At 41.5% G+C, this 23,752-nt stretch overlaps 1 protein-coding gene across 3 annotated transcripts; it reads right to left on the minus strand.

The window, feature by feature from the left end:
* Nucleotides 1–117: 117 nt before the first annotated feature.
* Nucleotides 118–21,140, minus strand: LOC139748582 (transmembrane channel-like protein 7). Of its 3 annotated transcripts, XM_071661643.1 has the most exons (10): nucleotides 20,862–21,140; nucleotides 20,149–20,344; nucleotides 15,715–15,880; nucleotides 12,259–13,160; nucleotides 11,486–11,578; nucleotides 10,904–11,007; nucleotides 9,911–10,006; nucleotides 8,422–8,673; nucleotides 5,458–6,776; nucleotides 118–5,210 (listed from the first exon to the last, which is right to left on the minus strand). In XM_071661643.1, the coding sequence occupies exons 4-10, from the start codon at nucleotides 13,157–13,159 to the stop codon at nucleotides 5,006–5,008; spliced, it is 2,970 nt and encodes a 989-aa protein (XP_071517744.1). In that variant the 5' UTR covers nucleotide 13,160; nucleotides 15,715–15,880; nucleotides 20,149–20,344; nucleotides 20,862–21,140; the 3' UTR covers nucleotides 118–5,005. The 3 variants fall into 3 exon arrangements, with proteins under 3 accessions (XP_071517744.1, XP_071517743.1, XP_071517745.1); XM_071661642.1 differs by lacking the exon at nucleotides 15,715–15,880 and having other exon boundaries at nucleotides 20,862–21,102; XM_071661644.1 differs by lacking the exon at nucleotides 20,862–21,140 and having other exon boundaries at nucleotides 15,711–15,880; nucleotides 20,149–20,286.
* Between the last annotated feature and the right edge of the window lie 2,612 nt (nucleotides 21,141–23,752).

Raw genomic sequence — 23,752 nt, forward strand, 5'->3', positions numbered from 1 at the left:
CCATCTGTTGCCCAGAATGTGAAACTCCGGCCATTCACGAGTAGATCCGTCCTTGCTTCTCCCGACACACACCTGGAAACTTGTGAAATTGGTAAGTTACAAATAATAATCAGCATATATTGTTTGTACTCTTTATGTTAAAAATACTCATACAATGGTAGATATGTTCAATATTTATTGCGGGCAAACTGTATTTCTGCCTGTGACTTTGAGTTATGAACATGAAAGTAGACAATAGCACTTAAGAATTAAAGATACCAGATATCAAAAACAAAACGCCCTTTTCCACCTATCCAAAACGAGGTCCCTCAGGGTACTGTCCCGTTTCCTTCTCGCTTCCCTCTCTTTAACAACAATTTCCTTTCTTCAACACAGAACGATGAACTTACTGGCGACCAAACTCTGCATTCTTCCACTCCCTCTAGTTCGATCTGCGACTAGTCTCCTCTCACCTTCCTCGATAAACTAGATCTAGACTTCAGCAGGATTTCCCCACCGTAGGCAGACGCTACCTGCCACTAAAATCTAATTACTACCCATCTCTCTCTAAAATCCCTCACACCTTTATCTTTTTTTTTTTTTTTTGCGTTGGAACAGACGGCATGGGTAATTAAGACCCAATGAAGGCCATCTCATTAACGCTATATATATATATATATATATATATATATATATATATATATATATATATATATACCATAGCCTGAGTCAGGTACCCATTTCACCGACCAACTCCACGAGGTGGATGAGCAGCTGGGATGAATGTGAACCAACTGCCATGACCAGGATTCGAACCTATGCGCTCGACCGTGGGCGGCCCGTGAATGTGCTATCATTTGGCACAGTTAACATACCTGGAATAGCCACAACTTAGCACGGTTAACATACCTGGAATAACTAACATTTTACCTTTCATACTATCATAGAAGCCTAACTTTACACAAATACCTAACCCAATGAGTCCTGTTCTGATGACACTCTTTCAAAAAGTTGCACCGATTATACTCAGGACTGATCCGTCCTTGTATTATTCTCACATTTGGGAAGATTCTATTCCTTACTAGACAGAGTAAAGTCCAAATTAGACTTACCAGCTCTCCCTGTTTGACTCCAAAACTTTACCCAATTGCCCTGCGCCCCAGTTTTGGTTCACTCTCTTTTATAGACGTTACTTTGGTGTCTCCTCCCAAGAGCTGGCTGCTGAAGTGCTCCAGCTATTAGCTGGGGCACTTAAGCAACTCGAAGGTAAGGCGGTGTGATATCTGTTTGTTTCCGTTCACCACGAGGCTTTGAGATTCTTTACTCTCTCATGTCTTCCCTTTGCGGCCTGCCACTATTCTAATGGCAGGTTTGCAATTCCCAGAACTCGCAGAAATTTTTTCTTCTTACTCTTTCCTATCTTTAACCCAATTCATATTTCAGTTAAAGCCTAAATCGATTTGGACTTCTGTCTGTGACTGGATTCTTCATCAAAGATGTTTATACATATATATATATATATATATATATATATATATATATATATATATATATATATATATATATATATATGATTACGTACCGAGAAGCGTAGGCTACGCTAACCAGAACTCTGAAATTCCTTTATAATAGACAATTTATTGTTGGCATAGGAGTAAGTGTTTTGGGGCCCACTGACTATATCAAAGGATCCAAGTATAAAAGGCTTCATTGGATATAGAACGTATAATCAAGAACGATTTCAATCACATTTTCACAATATTTTTCCTTCTCCAAATTAAGTAACTGCCGTATGGATTACAAACAACAGACCCTTGGGTCCTTCCGAGGCTGTTAGCAATAGTGGAAGAGCTCTGAAACTCAGTGAGGCGAGAGTAGAATGCCACACAAATAATTCAGAGAAATACTGGTAAACTTTTCGTGTGAGACTAAACAAGAGGAGATAATGTCTGTCATGGACAAAAAGGTTAGTTGCCATTAACAGCTTTTCGAACGTATCTATGGTGCTCCCTTCAACTACTGTGGAGAAAACGTGCTTCGCTTCATTCCGCGAGTGTGTATCGTATCCATTACGAAGTGTGAAACCTGATAAATCTAGTTTAGTTTTAGATCAAGATTATCGAAGCCTTCGATAATGCTGAATACCTATAGCATTAGATCTTAACCTCTTTTCTAAGCTAAATAAGTTTAAAACTATAAAAGAAATCAAGCAATGTCAAATATGAATGAATTCGATAGAAAAAAAAAAAAATTGAATCGTTTATGAAGTGGCGGTCCGCTCAATGATTTACAATTTTGTCCCGAATGATAGTTTCCATAAATTTACTAACTTCAGACATTAAGTTAATTGGGCGATAATTTCCGGGCAGGGACTTGATACCTTTTATGAGTATCAGTGTTACATTGGCAAACTTCTATTACTCTCGAATTTTCTCCGTCGAAAGCGATTTATTGAAAAGAGCAATCAAGTACTTAACTATCTCAATTTTTTTCCCGCCCTTTTTCATTCTCAGACTAAACTTATTTTGGGCTACCGTTTTACCATCTTTCATATCGTACTGATAATATATATATCTCTTCAACACCTGTTTAAGTTGTAGAACATAAACTGTCTTTTCAATCGTAAATATAACTAAAATAATCATGACCTTTACAGTGGCTTTATATCAAGTCACACTCCTCCATAATCAATGTACAACTGACCAAGTAATGACTCGCCTACCTGATGCACAAAACTCCTTGGAGATATTCTTGGCAATAAATGCTTCATACTCACGTTTTCTTTGACGTTAAAGTCTCTACTTCTGCGCAAGTATACTTTTTTACCTTAACATGTCTGGCATTGTTCTCCTCGAGTTTCATACTTTCTTAAACAGGCTTTTTTTTTTTATTCAAATGTTCCACTATCTTGGCTTCGTTGTGGAAAAGACATTGTACTACGCATTAGCGTGAAAGTTCAATCCATTACTATGAAAGTTTTCCCCAAGCCACGTCCATAAAATCTTCAGTGGCGATATCCCACATTTGTCATTCAAAAGTAAATCAAAGTAGAATCTAAAATTTTTTTTTTTTTTGCATCTTTTCGTGTTAACTTCATTACGGGCAGTGGTAAAAAATGACTATTTTGCTCATTGTCACTTGTTCCTCACTCTTCTCCAGGTTCAACGTTACGATCCCCACCTGTAGAAACACCGAAGTCTAACATACTCTCAATTCGCGACATGGTTTTTCAATGACTTGCACATTGCTGGGGCGCTAACAAGTCAAATTAGGATAAAGTCTCAGCCTGTGTCCGGAGATAGCGGAAATCTATTTCTCTCCACCATGAGATACTGGTATGTTAAAATCTCAGACTATGATCAAATTGTTAATCACAAATTTCTACTAACTGATCACAAAGGTTTTTCGTCTACCTCCGGTGTCAAGACTTTTATTTTTATGTCATTTTACAGTATTCGGAACAGTAAAAAGATTCTGAAATATTCTAATTTCTGTAACTGATCCGTGCGGACGCCCCTCCCAACAACAAAAGTAAATAAATAAATGCACAGAGTAGCTTGAAGTATCAAATACGCCTGGGACAACAGTAACTTCAAAACAAACTTACTTTTGTCCTAACAGCAACTGACATCTTTCAAACGCTCCTCATCCCCCCCTCTGCCAGTTAAACCCGCACCCGCCCAACCTTTGTTCCATCTACAGTTCACTCCCTGGTGCCCAAAACACTCCACTTCCTTCCCATTTGAATGCACGATAAAACCATCCCGTCTCGCCCCGCGTTACACCTCATTACCCAACTTTTGTTCAGATTAAGTTTCAACTTCCTACTTTCACATACACAAAATTGAACATCAAGTTTTAGGTTTCTTTCTCGAGTCATTCACAAGAACCAGTTGCAGACAGCAAGTGAATCTACACCCTGGCTCTCCATCCCTAGAATACTGTGGACTTGCCACGCACTCGACGACCCTCAGGTCCTCACATTTACTCCCCTCAACACCACACGTTCATGAACAGATGGTGACATGGTCTTAGAATGTGCTGCAACATGACTTGCGATGGAAACCAAGGATACGTCCTACTAAACTCGTCCTCTGAACACAGGCCATATTTTACATAGAGAGCATGTAATTATTTTAACACGGGAAGATATTCAAGATTCTTATATTGGAAATTACAAGCCTGAGCTGGTGGTCTAACTATCCATAGTAGTATATAAGCCTAAGGGTCAAATGACCAAACACCTGTTCATGAGAGTAGCTAGATTCAAGAGAGGGTGTACCAGTCTAGCGCCCTACTAACCCAAATCTGCTTGAAATTTGGGGTAGCCCGTAAACAATGACAAGGTGAAACATATTTAGTTGAGAAATGATTATTGACAGTAATTTGGTACTTGTAAATGCCATGAGACTTTGGCTGCTTATCAGGCTGTTGAAAAGATTTTATAATACACACATCAGGTCATGAACTTCAACATATAACACAAATGTTGCGTCTCTTAAGCTTAATAACAAAACTACAAAGTGAACGTTGCTTGAAAACCAGCAATTATCAATGCAACACACACATACATTCACGATTCTAACATTAAAAAAAAATCACCAATTACTAAGCATGAACTAAAAGGATTTTCATTATATTAATAAAATTATGCGTCTGACAAACATAGTGCATAGCTACCTGTGTTTCATTTCTTGGTTACTGCATGAAAGAGCACCATCCATGGATGGACAAGGTAAGATTAGGCTCAGCAGGTACGGAATTTCCGAGCGAGGCTCAAGCAGTTGGAGGACCTGTTGCAGCAGTTTGGTGCCCCAAGCGTTAAAGAAGATACTTGTGTTCTTGTACACACTAAACCACATACTTCTGACCCCTACAAAAGGGGTATGCTGCCCCATATGGAGGGTAGCTGCAATGTCTACGACCTATTTCCGTGGCGTAGTCTTCCATGACTGACGATTGATATGAAAAGTTGTTTATATACAATCAAATGATCCACCCGTACACTTCTATTACGTTGAACATATCAAACTGCATCTGCTCTTCTTATAGACTTGTATACTTCCACAAGATAGGCTTTGTCTTTAGCTGTATATCTTAGTTTCTTCTCGAGCCTCTTTATCAAGGCATTACGAGCCTTAATCACGGAGATGTAGAAGGTGAAGAGCAGGATAACCAGTCCTATTAGGACTATCGTTACCACAGCATCATCCAGGGTGAACAACAAAGACCTATAAGGAGAAACGAGTGCTGGATAAATCATTCATTAAGTTGAAGAACTGATACATTTCTAGATAAATATGTGTTCGACAAAGAGTTACCATACATATCTGTATGGTAAAGTGAAGAGACAATGAATTTCAGGTTAGGTCCCTTTGGTGTCTAAAGTAAAAGTACTTTTTAAGCAACATTATGAAACAGACATGTGCAGAATTGTTGGCAAAATTACAAAACAAATATTGTGAAAGATATTCTCACCTGATCCAATATGCAGAGTTGTTGATCCTGCAGATGTAGTACGTCAGGGATTCCCAGCTGTTGCCCAGGCCTCGGAATGGTGAGCAAGCCTCGGACGGGCAGAGGAAGAACATGGCCCAGCCGTTGGACATAAGGCACATTAGGAAGGCAAGCAAGAGGATGGTCGTGAACATGGCAGATGAGCGGGAGGCTCGAAATACTCTGGTCGCTGGTACGCACGTCCAGGTCAGTGTAAACAACTTCAGGCCGAAAAGTATGCAGAAGGTGAAGTAACAAACTGTTGCCATTAGTGGGGAATACAAAACACCCAGCCAACAGATTGCCTGAACGTACACAATATCCAGCACATGACCTGGCACATCAAATTCTATCCGACTCGCTCTCTTGCACAGGGAGTTTTCAAAGTGGCTTAATCCCTTTCGTGATACGTTTATAACAAAAGTCATACCAATCTGAATTAGCACATCCAGCACCAGGACAGAGTAAACCTGCTGGCCTAGGTGTGTCTCCCAGCAAATGTAGTCTTGACCTTCTGGGTCACACCCACGTGACTGGTAATAGATAAGATGCAGTTTCGTGATAACGAGGATGCCTAAAGATGTCAGCCTGATTAAAACACAACGACCGAGGGTCAAAAGTAGTTCTGTGCGGCCTCTGTAATGCTCAAATGTCACCACAAAGTTAAATATCACCGGGTAAATAAAGTTTAGAAGAGCCACGCACACGGTTGGTGCATAGCTCCACAAGTCTTGTTGGAAGGGGTCGTCCACAGGCTTTTCGGCTTCTTTCACCAGAAAATAAATGCCAGTCCAACCTCCAGTAATGAGGAACAGTACAAATATGTTAACGAGGACACGGGCAAGGTAGAGTTGTGCAAGGTCATTTCGTGTGCGTTTCAATTTCTTCTCGTGGAATTCTTCATCGTCAAAAGCGGCCTTCACCTCACTCACGATAAGGCGATGTTCCGTGTGTACAGCAGCTGACTCGCTCACTGTGAAATCCCAGCCAGCGAAAATGATGTTGGAGAAAATCATGCCGTATTCACTTCCTGTTCCTGAGGTGTGGCGAAGGAATCTGGCAGCAAAGACGACAACGTAAATCAGAGAAATGAAGTACACAAGAAGGACGGTCAGGATGTACGCTAAGCTGACAAGGTAGTCGCCGTCAGTAGTTACAGGATAGAAACCACTAAAAAGTAAAGTCCACTCCAGAAACCCGGTTCCTTGAAGGAAATCTTGCACCAGGTCTGTAACTTTTCCCCTATGGTTGCTCACAACACTCTCCAAATGTTCAACATAATTTCTATTGCATCCTTGAACCTGAAACAAAAAATAATTATACATAAGTCTCTTAAATTCTTAATGATGACGGAATAAGACTTTATATTGCAATCATCCTCAGACTGTGTGTGTGATTACGTACAGGTTGATCATCTTTATGTGTGGTTCGGAGTGGGAGTTCGTAGTACACACCCAGGATCCTACCTCTAACATTTTGCATCGCTTTGGAATAATGAAATCTGACAATCTACTACGTATTGAGCCATGTACCCGCAACTGTGTCACTACAATTTCCTCACATTTTTGGTAACTTTAGTCTTACTTAGTTTCCATCTATTTTCTTATGGCCAGTACTTTGCCTCCGTAGTTTTGATGATAGGTCATGAGTAGAATTACGCCTTTCTGTGGGTGGGGGTTCTACACTTGAACATTCAATAGTTACATCTTTTTGTTCTGAACTTTTGCATGCGATTCATATTCACAGATTCATCATGCAATTCATTCCACACAGTCATACTAAAATAGTACTTCTTAATCTTTTTCTAACGGGTTACTTGCTTGATTTTATGTTAAAGCCTGTGGTTGACCTATCCTTCCATTTTTTCTTGAAGAAATGTTTACTGTTGAACATCAAACTGTTATGGTGGCACTAATTTCCACAATTTCTATGAAACAAGACTGACTATCATCATAATCTCTTACCATGAAAAAGTATAAACACACTTCATATATGATCCTCTTGTATAGGGCTAAAAACATAATACTACGTTTTTCGCTTGTAGCGGCACTGATTTGCATATTAAAGCTAAACATTTGTTATTTATGTTGGAGGCTCCAGTCACTCACAAAAGTCCACATCAAGGCCGGATCTTAATTGAAACACAGGGAGGGTAATCAACGAGAAAAAGAGACAGAAAAAGTATTTATGAATTCTGGAGGAAGTGAAAAACTTGTCTTGAAAATGTGCCAGGTCATAATTTTGGGGAAAGACATGAAAGGGGGGATCATTCCAAAGTTCTGAGTTGTAGGGAAAGAAAGTTAAACAAAACGGCTCACCCTTGAACTGCCAATGGCCACACAGTAATCACGTGATGCAGCACTTGCCAAGTGTTATGTGATTTAGCACACATGCAGCCAGCTCTAGGGAGCAAAAACCAAAGTACAACATATGGAAAGGGAAAGTGAACCAACATTGCGGCTAAGGGTAAGCGTGTCAAGTTATACTGTTAGCCTAGGAGAGTTTATAAGTCTGACCGCTTTCGACTTAACCCTTGTCAAGTAGAACCACCCCAGATGTGATAGCAGTACTCCATATAGTGGTATTCACAGTAATCTCTGACCATAAGAACCGGTACAAACCCCATCTTCGTTATATCAAGTCTAATTCCCAAGGTATCAGATCTTTCTTATTTTTCTCAGTGATGTGGCTACAAAAATGGTTGCTGCGGTTTACGCGGCAATGGTCCCACACCTGAACATATTCGAAATGGCGGAGTATATAAGTATGCCTGGTTTGATGCTTTTTTTTTTTAAGTGTCCGATTCTTGCACTTATAGCCTATCAATACAAATACAAACACACACACGTGCATACAAGCATGAAACTTGAGTATACTCAATACACAATCAACAACTTCACCATACTTTTGGGGAGAAACGTAACCAAATTTACGAGGGCTGCTCACCGCAGGATCATTCCTCAAGGTCAGTCCCGAGCACAAGTCCTTAGGTCTGTTAAAGCAGTCTCCCGAGGCCTGCCAGCCGAAGCCTTGGTTTGTGTCGTCAGTCGCCCAGAGAGCAGAGGGCACCACCACACCACCCACCAGGAGCAATGCTAACACGAGGTTCAGTTGGATCAGGTCGCGTAAGAAGATGAAGACGGCAACTACGCTGGTGCCAAACTTGCCCTCGATGCGTTTAAGAACCCGATGCCATGGCTGAAAGAGAAAAAAAAAAATGAAATTGGAAAGTGGTTCTCCAGTAATGGATTCATTTCAAGCTAATTCCTAAATTAAGACATGAAAATCATGAAAACAACAACAAACCAATGGCAACAACAAATACAAAAATTCAAAAGTGACAAGTGAAGAAAGGGAAATGTGTAGAAAAACAACAAAAGATAAGCGAAACAACGATAACACGCTCGCAAGAACTTCATCGATACATCCTGCAACCGCAGGAAACCACCCGTAACACATGCCAATATCAACAGCAACAACTTTTCAAACGCTACATCTCCTGGGATGGATTTAAGGGAGCAGACCTGCACGGCAGAGTAAGGTTTAAGCTGCAACAGCGTTGAGACTAACAATTTCAACTGTTAAGGAGAAAAAAAATATCAAGGATTCAATAACTGCAATGATTCGAAATTAACAACCACAAGGATACAACAACAACAACGACGAGGTACAGTAATAATGTTGTGAAAACCGAAGGATGTAAACTACAGGAATCTTAAGAGTGTGACAGAGAGACCTAGGAGTCGACAATGTCCCCAACCTGTCACCACATAAGGAGACCAATTTTCGGCTCGCGAAAAAGACTCCATTCGGGATACATTCATCAATACGTTCACGTCATGCATACGGCCAGAACTCGTTCCTCAAGCTTGGTCATCCCACCTGAAGAAGTACAACGACCTAATAGAGAAGGTCCGTCCGTGCAAGGGCAACAAAGATGAGAGCATTAAGAACACAGTTACAGAGAAACGCTTGGATGACTTTGATTTGCCTACCATGGAAGAAAGAGGAGTGAGGGATGACTTGATCACAATCTTTGATCTCATGAACAAGACTGATGACACGAGAGTGAACAGCTCTTCGAAATCAAGCAAAAACCTGTTGAAATCCATGTAAAGAAGTACTTCTATAGTCTTACAATGGCGTAGGAATGGAACAGACTGAATACGGAAATCGTAGATGAGCTAGGAAAGGATAGACTCCTTTGGAGTGAGAAGTTCTCTGATGAAAATGTACTCCCAGTGATCCAGCCTCGCCAAAGAGACTCCACTCGCGGTGTAACATCATACAAAGAGTTACATCGCGAGTGAAAAGTCAGAGAACTTCCCCAAGGAGTCCATATTTCCCTGTTACTGGAAGCGGCGCAGCCTTAGGCTGCAGGAAATATTTTTGTTGAATTGCCACATTTCACTACAATCCAAATCGTAAGACTCACATCAAAAGCCTGGAAGATGGATGTTATCTTGTGGCCGCCCTTTTTCATCACCGTCGTCACAGGCTGGACATAGAACCACCTCCATTCCATGTCTTCCTGTGGATGAAAGAGCCATTCAGTGCCATGTAACGCGAGGTGTAGCGACATACATGGTCCAGAAGCATGCCTCTTGAGCTTCGAATTCCAGGGCAAATGTAAAGTACATTCAAATAAGTCTAAATAAACATTCTATGAAATATTAAATAAGTATTCCTGCATTGTCACACACACACCTAAGTTACACTTGATCGAAGCTGTGCTGCTTTGACTTTGTTGAGCTCAAATCATTTCTGCACACACACACACACACACCGGCTGGCTCAGTATCAATGTTTCTGCCTGCCTACCTCTCACTGATGACCTGACTCACAACCAGCAAGGAAATTGCCTGGAAGGTTAAGCCGTGAGGTGCACACATACTGCCTCCAGCAATAATTCCTCTGCGTTTGACATCGCGCAAGACCCAAACAAAATCATCACTAGGCAGTTGACTAATAACATTTTAAAATCAAGAGTACTAGGCTCTGATGGCGAGACAATAATAAAATCTAGTACCAGGCTTTGATGGCGAAACATTCAGACGCAAACTACACACATCCCGAACAAGACACACGCAACACTCCAATGGTAGAGAGTATAGCTTGAATATACGTTAAGCAAGCACATGTAACGTTGAACACTAGCATAACTTGGCGTTACAACAGAGTGCAGTTAACCATATACGAGTTGCCTACAATATCATTACCACGAAATCACTTTTCTACAATATGAGAACTGTGTTTGCTAGCCTATCATCATCATCCAAATATTCGATTCAGCTGTGTCGTGTATTCTGTTGACGTAATCAAGAGCGGTGCTCTACTTTCTTCTCTGCCTACTAGGCTTATTGTCCCCCTCCTACATCCCCAACCCCCCAACACCGACCGACACACCACTTCCATGTTCTTTCCTCACCAGTTTCTTCCTGAGTTGCATCCTCGTCAACCTGCGTCGCTCCATCGGCCAGGGTTGCTCCCGGATGCAGCTCAGCGTCTCCACAATTTCCGACCCAGTCATGGCTGATGGGAGACGAATACTTGAGTTACCTTCAATGTTTTCCTTTATCATCATTATTTCGCAGCACGAGGTATAGCGGAAAACTTAGATAACATGGTAGAAAAAATGTTGAATAATACCGACATTAAATAATGAATACTGAAGATCCTAATTTTCGTTCCTAAAAACTGTAATGAAAAAAAAAAAACTAACTTGCGATGGAGAGGAGATTTAACAGAGTACACGCTAGAGTGAAGAGAGGGAGAGGACGTAAATAGGTATAAATAAAAGCAACAGATTTCTGTGGTACAAAAGATAGCCAATATTGAAACAACCCACAATTTCATACATGTCCTATGTAGCAATGAAGACACTCGTACGAAAAGACGAAAATATCAGGAACTGGGGACACGACGTGTGACCCTATCCCCGTGCTTAATCCTACCAATACTAATGACTTTTTTGCCTGAATTTATATAAAAGAAATTATCCCTCACTTACGGTCCTCCTTGCCATCTGGCGGGTGCCCAGCCTCTGTCATGTCATCAGGGGGGTTCCAGCGTCCCCGCAGGGACCCACGGAAACGTAAAGTTCCTGGAAGCAGAAGCGTAATGAAACTGGAGCATAAACTTGATCATGGGAAACTGTAGCATGAAGCTATATCATGGCAGTCCACACTAATGATTGACCCTAACTCTGTACCAAGGCGTTTGACGAGTGTCTCTACAATATTCATGGTGGATACTGATTTTCTTTGGTGCGTGTATGGCATATAATCTGTCACTGGCCTGGTATATTAAGGTACAGAATGTCCAGGACATGGTAGGGAAGGTGCCACTGATTTACAGAACAGAACTCTATGTACTTTCTAATGTTGTTAGAGAACTAACTGTTAATGCAGTATGTTTTGGTTCCCTTCTTGTGTCTTACACATTCATGCCATGATGGTGGCCGGAAAGATTACTTCATACAATACAATTACGTCCTAATTCGTGAAAAACATGGTCCAAATTGCCTGCAATACGAGCAGAGTCAGCCATTAGGTTGTTCACGTTCTATACAAAAATTACTTTTCACTACGTTAAACGTGTTTCTACATGCATGCAGCAGATAATCAGTTTGTGTGCAAATCGATTCATGTTTTGCATTATGTTCCTGTGTCACCCATCAACTGTATTCCTTTCAAACACTAATTCAAGAGTTATTAAAGTGGTCAGTCCGTTGAACACAAAAAATTTACTTAAGTTTACTAGCACATTGTTCCTCATACATACCTTGAAACCTATCCACATGAGAGGGCAACATGTCCATCGGTTCCTCATATTCCGTCTGTTGTGAGAACGTCGCACGGTAGGAACCTCTCCCATACATGCTACCCCAGCAGGGTCTGGCGTCTCGCCCGTCTCGATACTGTCTCTGTGAAGGCTCCGTGAAGTCCGTTGTATCTAGGTCTCCGTCAGCATGTGGGTACGAGTGACTATCGTGGTCCAAACAGTCACTGTCCCTGCTCCTATGGGCTTCATATTCAGGATCACAGACGGAAAAACTTGTTTCTTCATGACTCCCGTCCCTAAATCTCGGGGGAGAACCATATCTTCCTGGTGAGGTGGAGGTGCGACTAAGTCCCCGGCTACTTTCCGGCATATCCCACGTGCCCATACTACACATGTCTGCTTCCTCCACACGTGCACGCGGTGCTCCCCACCTTGAGGGACCTCGAGCGTCTTCCTGTGACTCACGACCAATCGGGGTCCTTCTGGGATCTCTCAAACCTCGAGATCGCCAATATTCAAGGTCCCCGCCCTGGTTACGGGAACTTGCTGTAACTTCCTCAAACGGTCTTGAAGGCTGTCGATTTCGAGATTGTCTTTCTTGCCTTAATTCGCCGGAGTGCTCCCGAACTCTTGCGTGAATCTCGCCTATATATCTAACCCGACTTTGTGTCTGCGAGGCAGCTGATGGCGAATGATAAGCGTCTCTAGCATCCCTGGTTGGCATTCTCGTCCCATGTCCCCAGGCACTTGGAGAAGTGTGTTCGTAGTGTCTTGATATAACACTGCCCCAGTGATCCTGGCGGTGCCTGTAGCCATCGCGCTGTAGTCTGTCATCTGTAGCGTCTTGTGCAGATCGAGGGTCGTCCCATTCCGACCGCTGGTTACGTAGTTTAGCACACATACTGGAAGGATGAGTAGATATTATCATCAGATTCACAAGAGAGATTGGCTTATACAAAGTTAAGATATGCAATGACGTCTCGTTCGCAGCCAAATTACTGTAGGTGTAATTGGATAACAAAATATAAGCATGTTACGTTTACTTCTCTTTGGATTCATTTTCCCCCAGTAAATTAGAACTATTTATCGACGTAGCAGCCTCTGTATGTCACATAAAATCTAAAAGATCAGACCCAACACACACACCTGGCTCTGAAAGGAGGCATTAAAGAAATTTGCAAGAGTTCAAAAGGCACTCACACTGTCCAGCAATACACAATATACTAAATAACCTCTGTACAGATTACCTTCACTAGCGAGGTAGATAAGCTTCCACATAATTCGGTGATCAGAAGATGAGACAAAACAATAAGGAAAATACAGTGTTCTCACACATACATGAACTGCCAGTGGCAGATCTGCAACATGGCAGTCTTTAAAGTTTTAGAACACAAGAACATGATCAACTCTAGTGACGGATTGATGTATCATACTATGTTTAACTGTTTCAAAAAATACGTTAAACAAAAAACAAATCCCGTATGAGCGCTGATCCCTTTATTAGGTTGACCGTGAATTTTAGTCTAAGAACCGAAGACCGAAAGAGAGCTAGAACGATGTCATATACAGGGATCGACGTCCCTGACTGACTGTCAGGGCATGTGAAGCGGCTGGGAAAAACCACGGAAAGGTGTGTGGGGCCTGGTTGTGGATAAAGAGCTGTGGTTTCGGCGCATTGCACATGACAGAGAACGGATGATATATATCAGGAAAGTGGCTGTCTATTTATTAACTTGAATTACTAATACATCACTGTGTCTTGGTCTTTATAATCAGTGTCCCTTACTGATTCCACATGCGACAATTACACCAACCCGCACTCCTGATAATCATTATGTACTCTTGTGTTTCCACGGTAAATTACAATGCAAAGATATCTATCACTGGAGATTACAACAAGGAATTACAGTCTACCTAACTAACTAGTCTTGTTGCTCCATCTCCTTCCCATCACAGAGGCCACAGGAGTTGACTCAAAAATGTTCTGGTAATGAACTCTGTAAGAGTCGCATGTAATCTTCAATGTGATCAGTTTACCTGATAACACAGCATTCTGTATAGCTGGAGGCTTTATAAAGCATTACCAGTAAGCCATGACATTTTGATAACGATATCTCACACCACAAAGGTGCTGGGAGTTGTAAGGGGGGCGAATTGTAAGATTACGTAAGGAACGTTCAAATAAGAAGCAGTTATACACTTTTGCTGAACTAGCAAAAATGTACACCGGCCACTGTACCAACCCCTGGGAGCTGGAAAGGCTACAAACAAGGATTAACTCAAAATATGGCCGACTTCACAGGAACACAGTCACAGTTAAGTTTTAATTTCGAAGTCTGCAGAACCAAGCGCTGTGATACACCTATTTCTGTACAATATTATATGTCTTTGTCTCTTTCAAATTACTAACTCAGTAGTCTGCTGAATCTATCTGTAGAAGGTATGGCTACCGCTGGCCACATGTAATCCAAGCCATAAAAACAGGGAACTGAAGTTACCATAACAAATACACCATCTTTACATTAAAGTCAATTTCTTCTTCGCCGAGATAACTAATTCCCATAAAGGGTTTGTTTCCTTTGGTAACAGACCTTATATCCAGCATCGCTCATACCTGATACATTTTTGGGTGTTACTAAACAAGAGTTTCAGATAAGAAAACCACAAAATCTTGTATGTGCAGAGGTAGTAGGTCTGAAAAGTTATGCGGCCTCTCAATGGTAAACACGAAAAAAAAAAGGTTATCAACCAGCAGTTTCACGGCACATATTAGGATAGCCATGTTAGAGCAAGACTTTTTATCTTACAACAATGCAAGTAAAAATGATGGGGGAGGAGGAACTCTACTCAAACATGGAGCGGGGCGTCACGTATTTCCTGTATCCATAAAGGGAAGCACTTGGTTGCGTAACACAGCAGTCTCTTATAATCTGGATCGAATCTATCAACGTGTGGCAAGAACACGCCAGTACAAGCATAACCCTTTAACATCGTTACCAGCACCGTGCGGTACGGTGATCAACAGACTGATGTACACAAAGAACAGTCAAGCCTGAACAGTGACAGACAACGCCTGACACTGAAGAACATTATACCCACAGATCCATGACACTGAAGAACACTATACCCACAGATCCATGACACTGAAGAACACTATACCCACAGATCCATGACACTGCAGAACACTATACCCACAGATCCATGACACTGAAGAACATTATACCCACAGATCCATGACACTGAAGAACACTATACCCACAGATCCATGACACTGAAGAACATTATACCCACAGATCCATGACACTGAAGAACACTATACCGACAGATCCATGACACTGAAGAACACTATACCCACAGATCCATGACACTGAAGAACACTATACCCACAGATCCATGACACTGAAGAACACTATACCCACAGATCTATACTTATTAAGAACGAATTAACCTACCAACCAGCTGATGATGTGTGAGGATGACAGGTTCGGACGCTGTTTCCTGTACACGCTGACAAACGTCGGTGCGAGATCCAGCTCTATTCCACCACCGCTCCCTGCTGGCCTGAACGTCACAAGTGGTACAAGATCCTCACTCTACCCCCGTCCATTATTGCGTTTATCACCTGTTATGAATCAAAGGCAGCTGATTAGATAAGCAAAGATATCACCTCCGTCGACGTCATGGGGGGAAAAGCCAAACACCAGGGTAACGGGTGACTTATTTTTTCATACTATGTCGTATTTTGTGTGGAGAATCGATCAATCACATGCTTCAGAATCAGCCCTGTGAACCAAGTCCTGTCATTAGGCTCTAAATCATGAGCGCAGCCTCCACGTTATCACTGGGCGTGCCCTAATTACACCCGGTGGTGACGTAACAGGCTGACTGAAGTGGACACTCGGTAAAAGATTTCCGTAACGCGTTCATGCCACGGTGATGCACACAACGTGCCTTCTAAGTGCGTCATGCTTATCACCCCTCCAAAATCAACGTTTTATATATATATATATATATATATATATATATATATATATATATATATATATATATATATATATAATTTCGTAATCAACATCAGTTCGTATGCTTAAGTAATCATTCCCTGAACCGCTGGTTCAATGCAGCTGTAGTAGCATATTCCATCCTTTATTTTCCCCCTCCTCTCATCATCTTCGTATCAGTCCATACATTCAACATCCAGGATTAATTAAAGTTTCCCCCCCCCCCTGTAATGAAGACTTCGTGCATAAGTATTCTTATGCACTATATCCTGCAGTATTGTCAAGCTATATTACTACATCCCTATCACCTCCCATAAAACTTTTCTAACCCATCTTTATTCCCGTCACCATTTACGATGTGATCATTCAGATCACGTTTTCCATTTATTTTTTTCATCATTCCATACTATTTCGTCTATCATATTTCCAATTATACTCTCGCTCCAGTTTTTCACCAAACTGGCGGAAAATCCCCGAAACACTGTCGTCCCTCTGTCACAATCTATTACACGACTATTCCAACGCCCACAATGAACGTTCATACTTTTATCCAAACACTGGATCATGGTAACTCTGTCACTGCTTACGGAACGCTCCTCCTACATCGGACTTCAAAAGCCCGGGAACCATTCATCAACACCTCAACTTAACCTAAATGTAAGCTTATCCTGCATTCATCCTTAGTAAACTAAAATCCCATCATAGTTGTACTTCTTTCCTTTCACCGTACATAACCAAAAACCACGTGATAAATCATACACTGATTTATATAACTGTAGAGTAAGGAAAGCACTAGTCTTAACTAAAAGATCGTGAGAAAGGGAGGCTCATGGTAGCTCCCCCGTCATCATTTACGATGATCAAACTCACTCGCAGACCCAAATGAGGACAGCCTTAGCCATGCAGCACCAGAAATAATAAGAGAGAAGAGAAAGCTATGGGTGGCGGAGGGCTCAAACATTCCCTTACCAAGAAGGACTTGGAAAACGCTTTCAGCGAATTAGTATTCTACAGTCTTCGCGCATACCATTCCTACATCCTGTAAAACTAAAGTCGGTCTTCTCATAACAGTTATACAGATGCAATGAAAATCAGAGCTGAAAACTGACGTCTAATCTCGGGGGAGCAACTAGCATTAACCATTTTGATAACATACCCTCGTGTCCACCGAGTAAGAAAGTGGATTTAAAGTGTTTTTAACTAACCGTAAATTCATGAGTTATGGCAGTTGGAACTATAGCTGAAGACGAAAATGCGATTTCGGGATTACCACAAGAATCACTTTCTCAATATTCTTTGCTATCACGCCCACAGACATAGAGAAGGGTCACTGTAAGGAAGAGTACAGTCAGGTGTTTGGCAGATGACTCTTGAGGATAGGTAAAGCATTGGGTACAGATGATCAAGATAACACAGAATTTTGAACATTATTCATGAATACCAGGGGCAAAACGAGGATAAATTTGAGAAACTGAACCATGGAACTATTAACAATAAGTCGGCGCCTTTCTCCGAGGGTCGTAAAGGGGAAAAAATAACGAAACAAATTTCAGACCTAAGTTATCATAGAAAGGAACACATTTGATGAGAGTACTTTCAATGCAAATAATGAGTGGCGTGAAGATGAGAACATTCACAAGAGACGGAAAACTCGATAAAAATGTTCAACATATACATAAGCAAAACAGAAATCTGACATGTTGAAAAGTCAAGTTAAAACTTATACAAACACTTTTATAAGCAAAACATATGAAGCCTATCAAATCGTCTTGAAAGAGTAAAGTAATGTACACATGACAGCAAATAGAAAGCATAAACAGTAACAGTTTAAATATGAAAGTTTTGATGATCACTTAATGCAGCACCAGATGCATGAAACGTGATTAGACACATTTGAAATATTGGACTCGTGAGTGAAGTCAATCCCAGATAAACCTCGAAAAGACAATAATTCAAGACGAGTAACAGCAGTGACAGTATAATTCAATAATTAAGACATGTGGTGAGCGCTACGTGTTAGCCCTGCAATTTTGGCCAAAATTCGTCGTGGTTCCTCTTCGGTAAGTACTCTGCACTAGGTTCCTGTCCCATATTTCAGTAGCTTGTGACCTCAAGCTGATAACACTTATGGTAACATACGAGACTACTTTGGACAATGTACACCAGACACTCGATTCTGTACGCGATACTGTCCGTGCTCCGCCGTGCTGTTGACAGGAATTTCATCCCTCACTTAAATTAAGGTTGAAAACTAATCCATTTTTAATAAAGTTACTTTGGTTAGTTTCGGTGGAGATATTTCCCTAGGGGGTGCCGGGCCAGGCGAGTGCAGCCCGGCCACCACCGGTGGCTGTGATAACTGGCCCAGGTTACCACGAGTACTGAGATGTAAGCCGTTCCAGGTCACCACACTGCCTGTGAGTAGTCTAAGTTACCACGAGTACTGTGATTTAAGCCGCTCCACGTTACCACAGGTCGCTGTCATTGGCCCAGGTTACCATGAGTACGGAAACAGACCGTTCTATCCTACAGTGGGTGGCTCTGATTAGGACGCGTTCAAGTAACAACGAGGACTGGGGAACTGTTCCAGGTCAAAGGTGACTGTGATGATGATAAGGAGTCTACTCTACCTGAGTACAGAGCCAATAAGCCATAGGTAGTTGTGAGGAAGGGAGGGTGTGGTTACTAAGAATACTTCAAAAAATCCACAGGTGATTATGATACTTTAAAAAACACAGGTAATTATGTTGAGAGGTTCAGGGCTATTTTGATATTTCAGACCGTTCTAGGTCACCATGGGTAACGATGATAAACAGAGATCGAGACTATCAAGAAAACTGATATTCAGCATTCAACTAGGCTACCAGGGGTACCATAAAAGCCGTCATGGTGGTCTGAGATGGGAAGGCGTACCTGCAACTGTATGTATCTGACGCTATGACCAATCCCTACCCTTAGAATCCATAGCTGAGACGGGAACCCCTCCCGTGCATTAGGGATAGTGAACGCAGGGACCGCTCAAATATGTCCTAGTTAACGCAGCGCCTTCTCCAGACAACCACTTGCATATAAAACAAAATATCATTCGATCACAAACAGCTATAACAGAAACGCATCAGGCCACTAAGGCAGCAATATTCAATGTCAGACACCGAATTTGATAAGGAACCGAATTTGATAAGGAACCTTGTTTCTGTCCTAGTTTTTTTATGGAACGCCCTAATTCTTGATAATCTGATTGCCAGGACAAAGCACACTCTAATAATCTTGTAGATCTCTATAACTAGAAGGGACATTTGTACCTCCGACATCTGAATCTGGATTCACATTACCTCGAGTCCTACACGGAATGCAGCATCCCAATTTGCAATTTGCAGACGGAAGAAATCCACAATAAAACGGTTATCCTTTGTTGACAAATCTCAAACTGGATTCACTATCTGGAAACTCAATGTTTTCACACATTAGCGGTCTCTCGCTCATTTAAACTCGTCAAATGTAGAAAAAAAAATCTAAAGGAAGCCACAACATAAGTATCTACAATAATTCATAACTAGACAATACACGCTTACCCAGACTCAGAGAAAGGCATATCAAAACAATGGTCTGAGTATGGGGGGATCACAAACAGTACTAGAATGCCTGATCGTTGTTCTTGTACGAAAGATAAATTGTTACTTGACCTTAATAATTAATGGTAATTCCCTGTCGCTTACAGCAGGCAAACAAAGAGCTGGTCAAGTAGGGAAACAATCATTCAATAACCAAGTTAACTGTTTCAGCAAGCCAATAAAGGTGGAATTTAGTGCTGCTTGTGCCCTGAAACTGTGAAAACCAAAGGCGTATGAAGGATAGCTATCCTCAGTAATTGGGATTATTTCATGCTTACCTTGCCAGAAATAGCAAATATATTTCAGAGTATTTGTTGCCAGTGATGGGCTTCCCGTCTTGTAAGACGACTACAAACATCGGAATCGAATCACCCTCACTTGCCACCTTGGCCATTCAGACACTAATGTCGGTCCGACGCTGTGGTTCAGACGGCGGCGGTTCTTTCTCCAAAGCACTTTGTTCGCGTCTGGAGCCTTAAGAAAATGAAATAAAATGAAAATGATATAAATAGATATATAAATAAAGTGGAATCAAAAGAATATATTGTCATTTTCACGATAACGTCAAGGAGGAAAAATATTTTCATGATGGCTTCATTCCGTGGCGTAATTCATATACATTTCAATAGTCATCGAATAAGAAGCAAAACATTCTTTAAAAAAATGTTGTCCTAAACATAAACTTAAATCATTCAGAAAGTAATAATAAAATGAATAACATCCTCAGGACTGATAGGATTTAATGAGACTTGTTTCGCCGGACAAGAGTTTTCGAAACGTTTTGCATAGCAGTGGAAAATTTAGGACAAAAAAAATTGGGAAGAAAAACTGCCATTTTCTCTGGTGCATTACTTTTTACCCCTACGATTAAGCATACAAAATTTTCATGCCTCTACCTACGAGAAGTGGAATATATATACAGACGGAATATAATCACGACATCCACCCCAAGTGAAGATAAAGCTAAGGTAGACTGAATGACTTTTCTTACCTCGATGTTTGGGGGCTCGCCGACCGACCCCCTCACATGACGGTTGTGCTGAGTCTAAGCTAGTTCTCCTCCTCATCGACCCCTACACGATGGTGGGTCCGGGCCAAGTCACCCCTCTCTTCGACCCCTACATGACCATGGAGCCGGACATTGTTCACCCCTTACGTCGACACCCACACGACGATGAGTCGGACATAGGCTTCTCTCTCATCGATTCTCCACATAGCGGCGGGGCCGGGCTTTCCCCCGCATAGACTCCACACGGCGGCGGTCCAGGCCTAATCCTATGCAGAATAAGAATTTGCGGAAGGGGGAAAAGGGATCAAATTATTTTTTTTTTCCCCATTATCATGGTGACCTACATGCCACGGGCAAAACATTCCCAAGTGAAAGGAAATTCCGAAAGAAATTACGTTAGAAAAAAAAATTCTGGCTCCACAGGTGATGATAGACCTGGTTCTTAAACGCAAAAGATATTATGAGAGGAAAGACGAGAGGAGGAATCGAATCCCACGGCTTAGCTATTCAAGGGAAGGAGATGTAAGGATCAATTCTAAAGTTCCCGGTGTCCACATAGAAACTGTGGGAAGCAGCAGCCAACTACGTACCTCTGGTCCCAGCCTTAGGAGCGGGGACACATGCAGACAGCTCCAAAGAATGGTAACCAAAGTAATACATGCAGAGCAGTGCAGAGAGAGAGAGAGAGAGAGAGAGAGAGAGAGAGAGAGAGAGAGAGAGAGAGAGAGAGCTGTATCAACGTGGTGAACAGATAAATACGGCTGAAGGGGGGGGGGGTGTGATTCCAAGAAAATCAATGAGATGGAAGGCTTTTGATTCCACTCTGTTTAATAAGGAGGTGGAGGAAAAGCCATCTCGTAAGGATGATCAACACTCCATACTAGGGCGAATAAGACATATATAGAGTAGTTCCTCATAAGAAATATAATCACGGCACCTATCCTTCACCTAGAGTGAAGGAAATGGTTATGCTCATGTTTATTTCATTCCACTGTTGAAGTGTGGTGTTTTGAAACTTAACAGTGAGAAACTACTCTTAGATAGCGATATAGGGAGAAACTTTTTTTCCTATATTTGTTTTAACTCGGTTGCTGCTTTTCTCCATTTTGAAATGATGCACAGGTCCGAGGTAGGAGGGGAAATATGTTCTGAACTACGAAGAGAACGAGCAATAGGAGGAGGTAGGAAGGGAAAGTTATTTGATGAGTGTAAAGTGGAATCCTCAGCAGAAGAGTAAATTACAAGAGATCATCTATTGAGAGAAAGAAAAGAGTAGACGATAGGACAGAATCGTAAGGAACACCACTGTTGACAGATTGGGAGAGGGAAAAATCGCTCAATAAACGATTATTGCAATGGATCGGCAAAGAGGATATTATGCACTATGGAACAAGGTGAAGCAGATGAACAAATGCAAGGGAGCGCAGAGCTCTAATGCCACACCTGTCAAATAACTTTGGAAATGTAAAGGGAGTACGAAAAAAAATTTTTCATCTGAATCCCTGTTAGAGGAGGACCAGAGGAGTCATAAACGCCAGAATATCACCAGTAGACCAAGTAATGCTAAATCCATATTGATGCTCAGAAAGAAGGGGAGTGGATTCTACGTGTCTGAGAAAATCAGTTTCAGAATTTGCGGATATGTTTAGTAATTACAAATATCTATTAACGTCTGCTTGACAGTGATAAGAGGTACACAATTAAGATACTCTAAGCAATAAATAAATACTTTCCAATGTTCTTCGTAAGAATACTATCTAAGTTATTATACTAACATAAGAATTCAGAAGACATTAAAAAAAAATCCAAAGGTCTCGTAATGAACATATAGTTGCACTGTACGTCGTTGATGTAACACACTTGATGCACTTCTAGAGAATACTCACCTTTGACTTACTTGTCAAATGTTTGAGTGTCTGTATATTGTAGCACTATTCTGTTACACTATTTTTTCCCCTATCGTGTGTAAGAAACGAATTGCATTGAAAAAAAAATTAACACTTCTGTGTATATAACAAAAGTAAAGTACCGGTATTTCTTGTTTGTCATATTTCCCCAGAAACTCTATATAAATATATTTTTTTTTCTTTTTTTGCTTTGTCGCTGTCTCCCGCGTTTGCGAGGTAGCGCAAGAAAACAGACGAAAGAAATGGCCCAACCCACCCCCATACACATGTATATACATACGTCCACATACGCAAATATACATACCTACACAGCTTTCCATGGTTTACCCCAGACGCTTCACATGCCCTGATTCAATCCACTGACAGCACGTCAACCCCGGTATACCACATCGCTCCAATTCACTCTATTCCTTGCCCTCCTTTCACCCTCCTGCATGTTCAGGCCCCGATCACACAAAATCTTTTTCACTCCATCTTTCCACCTCCAATTTGGTCTCCCTCTTCTCCTCGTTCCCTCCACCTCCGACACATATATCCTCTTGGTCAATCTTTCCTCACTCATTCTCTCCATGTGCCCAAACCATTTCAAAACACCCTCTTCTGCTCTCTCAACCACGCTCTTTTTATTTCCACACATCTCTCTTACCCTTACGTTACTTACTCGATCAAACCACCTCACACCACACATTGTCCTCAAACATCTCATTTCCAGCACATCCATCCTCCTGCGCACCACTCTATCCATAGCCCACGCCTCGCAACCATACAACATTGTTGGAACCACTATTCCTTCAAACATACCCATTTTTGCTTTCCGAGATAATGCTCTCGACTTCCACACATTCTTCAAGGCTCCCAGAATTTTCGCCCCCTCCCCCATCCTATGATCCACTTCCGCTTCCATGGTTCCATCCACTGCCAGATCCACTCCCAGATATCTAAAACACTTTACTTCCTCCAGTTTTT

The sequence above is a fragment of the Panulirus ornatus genome, chromosome 5 (assembly GCF_036320965.1).
Source record: "Panulirus ornatus isolate Po-2019 chromosome 5, ASM3632096v1, whole genome shotgun sequence".
Lineage (NCBI taxonomy): Eukaryota > Metazoa > Arthropoda > Malacostraca > Decapoda > Palinuridae > Panulirus > Panulirus ornatus.